The following is an 11,661-nucleotide window of genomic DNA, read 5'->3' as shown; positions in this document are numbered from 1 at the left end:
AATTTGTTGCGAACTAAATGACCCTTTTGAGTTTGAGTTTCAATTTGGCAAAGAATGTGATGTTCTTCAGAAAGGAGTTTAGAGTGCTGATGATGCAGGTAGAGAGTTTGAAAACGATAAAACTGTACAAAAACGAAAGAATGTTAATGGGGATATGAAGTAGTAGCTTATGCGTTTTGCGAACTTTTATGCATTTTCTGAAGTCAGTAAACTTTCTCTGTAATTTGTGATATATCGCTTGGCAAAAAGAAAAGAAAAAAGATCTTACTACGATATTACGACTATTCACTCATTTGACAATTAACTGAATTATTCTCCCCCTCCAGATATATACTATCAATAAAGCTGAATAGATTTAATTATCCTAGTATCAGTGTCATATTGAACAGTTCTCGATCTTCATGTCAGCTCACAAATATAACATTACGATTTCGACAGCTACACCTTTCACATAAATAACCAGAAACATTATGATTTTCTAATGAAGTAGTACCAAGTGATATTAAAATAAAAATAATTCAAAAGAAATTGGACTTGGGGATCAAATTGTAGTAATAATTTGACTCTTCATGTAACAACTAAGTCAAACAAATAAAGTACAACAAAAACAATGCTAAAAGAAAGCGCTTTTTCTGGGAAGTGGCTGTATGCACCTGGGTAATCCAATTCTTCCCCTTTGGTTTTCTTTTACATGTCCGCTGCAATTCGTTTATACAACTCCGCAGGCAATCTGGGAGTGGCATCGGCCTGTAATGGAGTCCTCATATAGGTAACAAGCCCAGGGTTCTCACCCATATCAATCTCCTCTGGGCTCAATCCATTAGAAGGAGCCCAATGAAAATGGTGCAAAAGATGGCCCAACATAGAGGTGACCAAGTTGATACCCAATTGTGCCCCTGGACATACTCTTCTACCAGCACCAAATGGGAGTAGCCTAAAATCATGTCCCTTCATGTCCACATCTTCCTCAAGGAACCTCTCTGGTCTGAACTCCAATGGGTTTTTCCACACCTTGGGATCACGAGCAACTGCCCAGACGTTCACGTGCACGTTGGAGCCCTTGGGAATGTCGTAGCCACCAATCTTGACGTTCGTGTTGGCTCTGTGTGGGAGCATTAGAGGAGTTGGAGGGTGCAGCCTTAGCGCTTCCTTGGCCACGCATTGTAGGTATGGGAGGTTGGGGAAGTCTGTTTCGTTCATCACACGCTCGTAGCCGACCACTCGGTCGAGCTCTTCTTGGGCCTTCTGCTGCACTCTTGGGTTCTTGATCACCTCAGCCATTGCCCATTCAACAGAGATTGCAGTTGTGTCCATTCCTGCTGTGATCATATCCTGCAATTTCAATGAGATCAGTTCAAAGTTCATCCCCAAAATGGCACTCACTATTTTAGGTGTTCATCGAAGCATAATCTATCAGATATTTCATTTCTCATTTTGACCCTTTTTGTGAATCAGAGCGCCAAAGGGCTAAATCTCATAGGAACGTGGCAGCAATCATTTTAGCTCTTTTTGTGAGGTAAGTGTATATTAATTTACTTACCCAAAGTAAGCCAATGAGAGTGTCTTCACTTAAGTCATATTTCTGTTGGAGGGTCAATAATGCATCAAAAAAGTGTTGCTTGGCTCCTCCACTTTGTTGGCGAGCAAGGGTGTGCTCCTCCATAATAGCTCGGGTAAGACGGTCTCTACGTGCTCCGTGCTTAGCAAAGGCATCCTCGTCAATAGGGAACATCCAGCGAAGCCATGGGATGTGTTCGGCCATGGCAAGGGATGCACCAAGCTTCAATCCATTGGCGACAATCGCCTTGAACTCGTTTCCTTGTTCATCCATCACACCCTCAAAGTTTACAAACCTCTTCCCAAAGGCAAGCCTTGTTATGTTGTTAAAGGCCACTGCTCCAAGGTACTTCTTCACCAGCAGATTCTTCCCCACGTTATCTACACAAACACCGTATTCTCAGGCATTTAACACCATATGGTTCACGGTTGAGTACTCAAGATTTTCATAGTACTAGTTATCGATAATATCATTTAAAAATAAGTATAGATAATTGTCCCATAAAAATGGGATTAGTAGCAGAGGCGGAGTCAGGATTCAAGCTTATGGATTCGAAATTCAAATTGTTTTAAGTTACTGAGTTCTATATTAATAATTAAAATATATTTAATGAATTTTTTAAAACAAATACAGAATTCGAACTAAAATTACCGCCACTCTAGCTCTGCCACTGATTAGTAGCCTAAAACATAAAGCAAGATACCTGATATAACGTTTAAAATATAAATTATTTTTACATTGTAATGGTATCTATAGGTTATATCCTAATATAAAAAAGAGTAAGACACCAAATAATGATGCAACCTTGATTTTTGCAGGGTGACCATAATGTCACGTGATCCTCACATGACCAATTAATTTAAAAGTTTGGTGTACCAGTATCAAGTAATATCATTAACCACCAAACATGCCTGCTTGTTAAGATAGTCGCTATTCACCATTTCTTTTTCTTTTTGGAAAAAGTTAGGTTGATATTAGTCAACCCATCCATCTTAGTTGACCCCATCTCCAACAACCATTATGGGTCCAAATGAAAAAGAGAAGCACCAAACATTCACCAAAAAAACCTCAAACTCCTATAAAAGAAAGATAAGACTTATTTTCTTATCTACATCCACGTACCTGAATTCACTTTAAATTCTATTCCATATTACAATACAAAACTATTTATAAAAAGTAAAATTAGTAATGGCAAATTAATTGTTACAGTAGGTTAAAATACACCACCAGTATAAACCTATTTTGCATTGCCAATGTATATATATAGTTAAATTCACATGAATATATCAAGGAAATCTGCTCAGAACGAGTAACAATAAAATTTCAAATTCCACAAACAAAAGCTTTTTTTCTTTTTTGAAGATTATGTATATCTAATCATGTATATTTTATTTTTATTTGATAAGTCCAATCAGGTACATTTTTAAAAGAGCTAGATACTAAACTTTTTAAAAGTAATTAATAGACATCATTCTTAAAACATAATTTTTCAATAACTTACTAAAATTCAATAGGGTAATATAAGGCATGAATAATCTTCATTCAAAATTTAGGCATGACCCTTTTTTATATGGTTTCACTAAATAATGTGTCTGAGCATCATATAGCAATTAAACATTGATAAAAAGAAATTAAAGCAACTGAAAAAGGCATGTAAACAATAAATAAAAGAGGAATTCAAAATCATACTCCGTAATAACGTACCAGGATTAGTACAATCTCTGTAAATGGACTCCACCATAGCAGTGACCTCATCTTCTCGGATTGGCCTAAGAGCTTCAAGCCTTTTGGGCGTAAAAAGCTCAATCGTACAAACCTTTCTAACCTTAACATAATGAGGCCCATAATCGGCCCAAATAAGATCCTGCCCGTCTCTGCTAAACTTGGCCGCCGATCGGCTCCTGTGCCGGTCAGCCAACTGCTGGTCCTTTTCTTTCAGAACTTCCTTAGCTAATTCCGAGCTGGAAACGACAACGTTAAGGGTCGACCCGAACCAAACCGAAATGATAGGTCCGTAGGTTTGGGCCCACTCGTAAAAGCATCGAAACCTCACGGGCTTTATCTGGTACAGGTTTCCGACGATGGGCCGTGGACTTGGGCCCGGAGGAAGCTTGAATCGGAGACGGTAGTAGAGATGATAAGCTATAAATGTGAAAATGAAAGCTAAAGGAATTGCAACAGCTAAAGAAACAGCCATTGTTAGTGATATTTGAGGAATAGAAGGGTAGCAGGTGTTATATAAGAATTGAGACAGAGGGAAAAGGGAGGTGGAGGGAGTTGGTGAAGGGTATTTTAGTCTTTTAAGGAAATGGTAGTTGGTGCTTTTGGTGAAGAGTATATTGTCTTTGGTTTTAGAAAATGCAAAACATGAAGGGTTGGGGATTTTAAATTTGAAAAAGAAAATTAGGCACACGAATCTTGTGAAATTTTGATTGGTGAGGAAAGTGTATAGTCAATGCATAACTTGTAATTTCAACGGGTGAGTTTATCTATTAGTACTAATGTACTATCTTTGGTTAATATCAATATTTAGTTTTTAAAGTTTTTTCCCTCTTAAGCAAGATATATAATATCTTAAGTATTACGGTATTTCTCTAAAACACCTTTTAATCCTTTAATGAATGTTTCATTAATTAGAACCGTAAAGGTGAATATGAAAAAAAAAGTAATAGTAAATACTTATTTGGAACGTTAAATATGTTGAAATAAATTAAGTTTGATTAAACGATTAACTCTCCGTAATATGATTGAATGGAGTATTTCATAATTAAAAAAATTGGGCAACTCGGTGCACTAAGCTCACGTTATGCGCGAGGTTCGGGGAAAGGCCGGACCACAAGAGTCTATCGTATGCAGTCTTACCCTGCATTTATGCAAGAGGCTGTTTTCACAGCTCGAACTCATGATCTTCTGGTTGTCGACGCCCCCTTTTTCTAAAAGCAAAATCGGGTTTACGACATTTGGGAAGACAACTCTATTCCCGTTTGGGAATTGGGTTTTGGAATTGAAGAGTCGCCACCTAATGATTAAGTGCATTAGGACACTAAGGGTTTTGAATTTGAAAATCAGAGTTCGGGTAATGGCTAGAAATTATCTCGAGGGGAAGGTGTTAGGCACCCCTCAAGATCCACTAGTGTGGTTCCCGGCCATGCTATGTTGGACTTTAATGTAAACAAGTATACAAATAAATTTACACATAAGGGTTGCAAACAAACATGTTGGAATTTGTTTGAGGGAGAGTCTAAGTGCAAGAATTAGTCAAGACATTGAATAAACAAAGAAGCAAAAAGTTAGAAGGAAAAGGAATAATGCAGTAAAAAATTAAAGGGGAGTTTTGGGTAATTGAAAAGACAGAATTTTTTGATACTAAACAAAGTAACATAAGGAAAGGGGTCCTAGGTTTATAAATCACATGGATCATCCACACAACACCGGTAACCAATCATACGCATAGTGTTATCGTGTGATCATCATCTCCATGTCTACCCTTCCCACCCCGTTAAGGTATTAATCGCGGAATGGTATAGCTACCTACAGCGTGCTATTACCCGTCCCAACTATCAGTCCTGGAGGCTTTTAGGACTACTAATCCTAAAGGGAGGAAGCTTGGCTTTTCAGAGGTTTAAAAGGATAAAATTCTAAGGCGACAATCAAAAATACATAATACACTTAATGGGGAGATAAAGCAATTAAAGGCTCAAGTAGGCCTCCTCATTTAGAGAAACGAATTGTTTAGCACGTCTTACACATACTGTTTTAGGTCCTTGATTAAAATTAGCATAGGAAGAATTGATCTACCACATATTTCCAGATAGGAAGTCCGAATTAGTCCTGCTTAGATGTAGTTGTAGAAAGCTGACGATTGATTAATTATCTAACTGTCTATCTGTGTTAAACAGGGTCTATATGCATGATATCTATTAGTTCAAAGACGGGGGAAGAACGAACTGATTGCAAAAATAATAAGTTACAGCATCGTAAGTTCTGCGAGCACTTTAAATGAATTACTACTGATTTTAAAGATGGGTGGGCAAATTCAGATTTTAATCGATTATTCCTATAGGCATGATTTCTAGGTGTTACGGATCTTGTTATGCAGAGGTCTTCTAAGCAGGTCATTGATATGATTGGTTTATTTTAGGCCCTATAAGTGGAACTGCCTAATGACAGATGCACGTGCAAAAAATGCGGGAAAAATCCTATAGGCATATTATCTACATGATGTGCAGAATTTTAGTAGTGATTTATTGACATGGTATATATTGCAAAGTGCAGAAAACCTATGAGCATGGTATCTATGTGAAGAATGCAGCATTTTAGAGTATTAATCCTATAGACATGTTTTCTATGTGAAAATGCAGAATTGAGAAAGTATACACCCTATAGGCATGGTATCTACGTGAAAATGCAGAATTGAGAAAATATACACCCTATAGGCATGGTATCTACGTGAAAATGCAGAATTGGGAAAATATACACCCTATAGGCATGGTATCTACCCCTTTGGCATGCATTCTATCCCATCCCTTTCCACTATACCCCAGTAGTTATTACAAGGTTCATTATAAAGCTTATGACAGACCAAGTGAATCAAAAGAATAAATGAAAATACATCAGTGATTACATCTACATCTAATCAGCCTAATCCAGACTCAAAGTCTAATAATATGACATCCCAAAGTTCCAAGGAACTTCAAGAGTTCTAAGCAGTGCTTACACCCCAAAAATTATTGCAGAACAGATTATAGTGCAGTGTGGAAGGGCCGGTCCTCAAGTGTCCAAGTTCAAAGGGAACTCAAGGTCCCAAGGCAAGGCTCACAGGAGGGGGGCAGGACATAAGGGCTTAGGAGTAAGTGTAAGTGCAATGAAAAGGAATTAGGGGGAGCTAGGGCAGGCTGGTGGTCATGCCCAGCAACTGGAATGCTGGCACACCCCTGACCAGCTTGTCAGCTTAAAAATTAAAGAGTTAGGACCCTTTGAGGGTCAGGTTCAGCCATGGACAGCAATTTAGAGGCTGCCAGGCTATACCTTAACTCTATACACATAAGGGAAATGGGGTTATGGGAGATTGAAAGAGGCTGGGGATCCAAAGGACCCAGTCTTAATCCATGACAACAACTTTGTATGTTGCCATGTCTTAAACTACAGCCCAAGCACATAAAGGGGAATGGGGATAGAGATTCATTGCAGTAACAGATAGCAAGACATAAGTATTACTTTAAAGTTGAACTTTACAAAGCAGTAAAGTAGGCATGGGCATAAAAGCTTGTAAGTAAACACATTGGATTTTGATACTTGAATCAAAAGTAGGACATACCAGTTCAGAAGAGCAAGTAGGAAGAAACAGTAGATTTAGGGAAGCCAAATTGCAATCAAGAAGCAAGAGTGTAAGTTTTAGAAGAGAGTTGTGATGATTAAAAATCGTGTGTGTGTTAATGAAAGAGCAGGGTATTTATAATTGCAAACAAGTGTAGCAAATAATGCAAGAATCATAGTTTAGTAATAATCAAGGAACTATGTACCAATTAAAAATCAATTAGCCTATAGACTTCCTTTAATTAAGGAGTCCAAATTCAAACGGTAATGGGCAGAAGTTATTTAAGGAAGGAAATCAAGTAAATACCTCGTGCAAGGTAGACAAATAAGGGTAAATACATGGTGGTACTTGATTTGTAAAACAAGGAAAGGGAACCAGTAAAATAACTAGTAAAGAATCCCATTGAAAGCCTTGCTCGAGTCAGAAAAGAGGTAAAAGGAAAGTTTTAATTTAGGGAAAAATCATTAACAATAAATTAAGCAACATTAAAGGAATTCAGAATCAATTAACAGTTGGCAAGACCTTTGAAAGAGAAGCTCTCGTATAAAACACATAGACATGTCAAGCAAGAGGGTTTCAAAATCACAAACGCAGAAGAAGGTTCAAATTCAATTCATAAACTCGAAGTGAGTCTGAGAGTTCAAGGTTTCAAATAGAACCCTTGTCCAGACATAAAACCAAATTTAGCCAAAGAAAACCCCCAAATCCTAGGGTTTTTAAACACGAATTTGATACAGAGATGAAGAGACAAACTATTGAGATGAGCTCAGAGACCCTTTCAGAGTCTCATGAGAAGCATACAAGCACAATAGCAAGTAGAACATAGGAACCAGTACAGGAAACAAATTTCAAGAAAGCTTGAAAATTAAATGAGTTCAGGTAGTGTAAACTTAAAGAAACAGTCGATGAAACACATCTAGAAAGAATCCAGGCGAAGTCCGGTAAAGGAAAACAAAGGATCAAAACTCAGTAGGAAAACACAGTAGAGGAACACATAAGATAGACATGAGAGAGCATGGTGAAAAACCAGTATGAGATAGAACGGAGCATAATAAAATAAATTCCATACAAGGCAAATATAAGAACACACGAAAGGCATGTGAGTCAGAAAAGAGCCAGTAAGAACATAGCAGGGATCGATTCACACCAAGAAAAGAGAAGAAGAAGAGTTAGAAACATTTTAAGGACTTTCCAGAAAACCTAATCGAAAAGAAGTGCTTTTTAAAAGAAAATCGAAAAAAAGGTTTAAGAAACTTAAGCAACAGTGCAAACATGTAACAGATCTAAAATAATCGGAGAGAACCTCGATATTTAGGGTTCCAGATGAACCCTAGAGATGAGAAAGGCTTCGAAAATACCCGATCTAAGTCGGATAATGTCATAAACAGGCTCAAAAGATCAAGAGCCACCAGAGCAAGGCCGGAGATGGCCGGAATCTTCGAATCAGTGAAGGCCTGAGTGAAGACCCTCGAGGTCTGGCCTCGATCCTTCGAACAACAGGCATGCAGGAGCCATAGGAGGTGGGTATAGGCTGTCCATGGCCTGAGAAGCCATGGACGCCGGTGAGAACATGGTGGAACAAGTTAGGGGAGGCTAGGGTTCTGGGGAGCATTGAGAGAATTTGGGAGGTGAAGAGAGTTCAAAGGCGACACATCTGATAGAGTGAATTAGGGTTAAGGGGGGTATGAGAATTAAAAAGGAAAGAACGGATCATGGCCGTAGATCAAAATGATCAACGGCTAGGATTAAAAGAGAAGCTGGGCGGGTCTGAAAACGGGTCGTGAGGTTTGGGTTAAAATTTGAAGTTGGGTCGTTTAATTAGGGTGGAATTGGGGGTTAAATTGAGGCTGTAATTGAAATAGAAATGGCTATGTGTTAAATAGCCAATTTCCCCTTTTTATTTTATAAAAATAGTTAAAATGATTTTAAAAACAAATTAAAAGCACCGGACTAATTAATAATATATAAATATTGATCTAAAAATACTGGAAATGATTTTATAATTGTAAAATGCTGTTAATCGTAAAATAGGCTATAATTGCAATTATATGTAATTTAGCTTTAAAAATACCAGATAAATTTATAAAAATATGCAAAAATCACCTTAATTATATTTTAGTGTAAATACGAGAATAGAAATAAATTATTTGCCAAAGTGATAATTTTGGGAACAATTATTGGATTTTGTACTGCCAAAATAGACAATAATTGATTTTAAAAAAGCTTAAAAAATTAGGAAAAAATACCAAAACTATTGAGCATGCTTATATATGCATACACATGCTATTTTGAAAGTATTTTGAGTGTAAAATACATAGGGAAAAATTGGGTATCAACACTGGTCACATGATAGTAACTTTACATGCAAGTGCAAGAGTGTTCTGATTTAATGTCAAATAGCCCATGATGTGCTTTTTTTTTTCTTTCCGAAAGGAGGAATAAAAAACATTTAATTATTTATCTTCACCTAACTTTTTAGTGTTTAAGACATAATTCTCAATATAACAATAACGTCGCTCACATCTTCCATCGTTGCAAGTGCTATTTGAATTTGTGTAATATGTATTTGCTTAACCAAACAATAGATTTTTAGTCAAAGCTAGAATTTAGAAGAATACGGGTTACTGATAATCAGAAAGGTATGTAAAGAAAGAAATTTGTGAATAATATGATCAGAAAGCAAGTAAATCAAAGTATATTCCAATAGTGTTTTTCTTCTTTCTACAATTGTTTGTTCCTTCCCCTTTTATAGCTATTTTGGGGATACGGGCCTTACCTTTGTTATAATAAGGCTATTATGAGCAATTAATGACTTTAAATGTTACGTTATGCAATCATATACGTTAAATACATATTCTCTAACGTTTCCAGTATTTAATACTCATTAAATGCTGTATCTGGGCTCTTTTTTGCTGTTAGATTCATTCCTTTGATTCTTCACGATCTTTGACCTTTAAATGTCTTGAATAGGTACGAGCGTTGAATTACTTGTATGACTGCTCGCGCCTCCTCCATTTAACTTGTTCGTATCTGTTGTTGCTCGTATCTGTTGTTACTCGTATCTGTTAACCAACCTTAATTCTTTGACTGTTTGACTAGTCTACGTGTCATGACACGTCACCATATACATATAAATACAATTTTTCCCAATACAGATAGTCCCCCCACTTTCCATTTATTCATCAGTTTGAATATTTGGGAAGTGGAATTCATTAGAGGAGAATTTTTGTCACCATTAATGCTCTGACAGAGTTGACGCTTCAATTATCACTTCCATTTAATGCTTTAGACACGTGTCATCTTCTTATTGGTTCCACAGTTTTACAACACTTTCTCAGGCTTTCTTTTCGGCTCCACTGTTCATGAAGTACCAGTTACCATTATTGTGACCCTTCCATTACTGCATTTTTACTTTTGATGGTTACCCATCAGTATAAATACAATTTTACCTTTCACCTTTTACCACATAAAACTTTTTTCTCGAACATTCAAACTGTGCAAATCTTTGTTTACTTCTTCTTCTTCCTCATCATGTCTTCTTCGAACCCTAACCCTAGGAGAGTTCCTATTTTAGATAATTTTCCCAATGCCCCTGTTAGACATAGAAGGGGCGGGAGACTTCGTAGCTTAGGATCCTCTCGTGGTGGCGGTTCTGCCATGCCTTCTCCTAGCCCTGGTTCTTCCTCTAGAACTAGAGGTTCTTTTACCCAAAAATTATCTTCTAAGAGCAAGGAGGCCTCTGAACCATTACAGGAGCCCTTGGTAGAAGAGATAGTCCCTAACGATTTATCTTTTCACCACGATAGACAATCACTTCAAACCCAAGTTTCTGGTCTAGATCGTGCCGATGCTTACCCCACTTTGATTACAGAGATTTCAGCTCCCATAGTCCGGAAAGATTGTCACTGGAGTAACGATTTTCCCATTGTAATCCCCAATCCAAATCAAAGATATACCTCCTATATGACTGGACTTTCTTTTGTTTACACATACCCTTTTACTCTTGGTTTTAAACCAGCTATTGATCCAGTGATTCTCGATTTCTGTCGCTTCTTCAAAGTTTGTTTAGCACAGATTGGCCCGCTGGTATGGAGGGCTGTTGCTTGTTTAAGACATCTGGCCAATTTGGCAGATGTTAATTTCACCTTCCTTCACCTAATTCATCTATACTCCCCTAGACTTTTTCGTAATGGCATCTTTACCTTAGTGGCTAGGAGTAAGAGGGTTTTGGTGAGCCCAGAAGATGATAAGGATCGTGGCTGGTATGCCCGATTTGTTGGTGCCCCCACAGTTGGTTTAGTGGGTGAACAAAACGTTCCCTTCCCTGAGAAGTGGAACTTTGCACGTAAGTCTCTCATCTCTCTCGTACCTTTTTCTTTCAAGTTTATCAATTCCTTTAACTTTACTTTTTTTAGCAACCATGGGAGTTGTGGAGAACGTTCCCAATTTTCGTGGTTGGGTAGATAAACTGTTGAAGATCGCGCCTATGGAGGCTAGGTCTTGGAAATTTATTTCCAATCGTCACGGTTGGAAAGTAAAGACTCACAGTATGAGTTTTTGTCTTTCTCATATGTAAATTTTTTTTCCTTTATTGCTTTAACTTTCAACCTTCTCTTTGTCAGGATTTGCTATTCGAGGTGTTACTGCTGAAGCAGTTGCGGCCTCTCGTTCCTCTTCAGGAACTCGAATTTCTTTAGAGAGGGCTCAGGATATACTCTTGAAAAGAAAAACCATTGAAGAAGATGACTCCGAGGAAGAAGAGGAGGATGGTTCCTTGGTGACAAGG

General features: G+C 37.6%; 1 protein-coding gene across 1 annotated transcript; it reads right to left on the bottom strand.

Annotated features, from left to right (window-relative positions):
• Nucleotides 1-404: 404 nt before the first annotated feature.
• LOC109221014 (cytochrome P450 98A2-like) lies at nucleotides 405-3,781 on the bottom strand. Its single transcript, XM_019385480.1, has 3 exons — nucleotides 3,263-3,781; nucleotides 1,541-1,938; nucleotides 405-1,332 (listed from the first exon to the last, which is right to left on the bottom strand). Exons 1-3 carry the CDS (start codon nucleotides 3,753-3,755, stop codon nucleotides 688-690), a joined length of 1,536 nt encoding a protein of 511 aa, XP_019241025.1. The 5' UTR covers nucleotides 3,756-3,781; the 3' UTR covers nucleotides 405-687.
• Nucleotides 3,782-11,661: the final 7,880 nt, after the last annotated feature.

Source organism: Nicotiana attenuata, unplaced genomic scaffold, assembly GCF_001879085.1.
Source record: "Nicotiana attenuata strain UT unplaced genomic scaffold, NIATTr2, whole genome shotgun sequence".
Classification (NCBI taxonomy): domain Eukaryota; kingdom Viridiplantae; phylum Streptophyta; class Magnoliopsida; order Solanales; family Solanaceae; genus Nicotiana; species Nicotiana attenuata.
The sequence above is the reverse complement of the archived record's forward strand: the minus strand, read 5'-3'. Positions and strand labels throughout refer to the sequence as shown.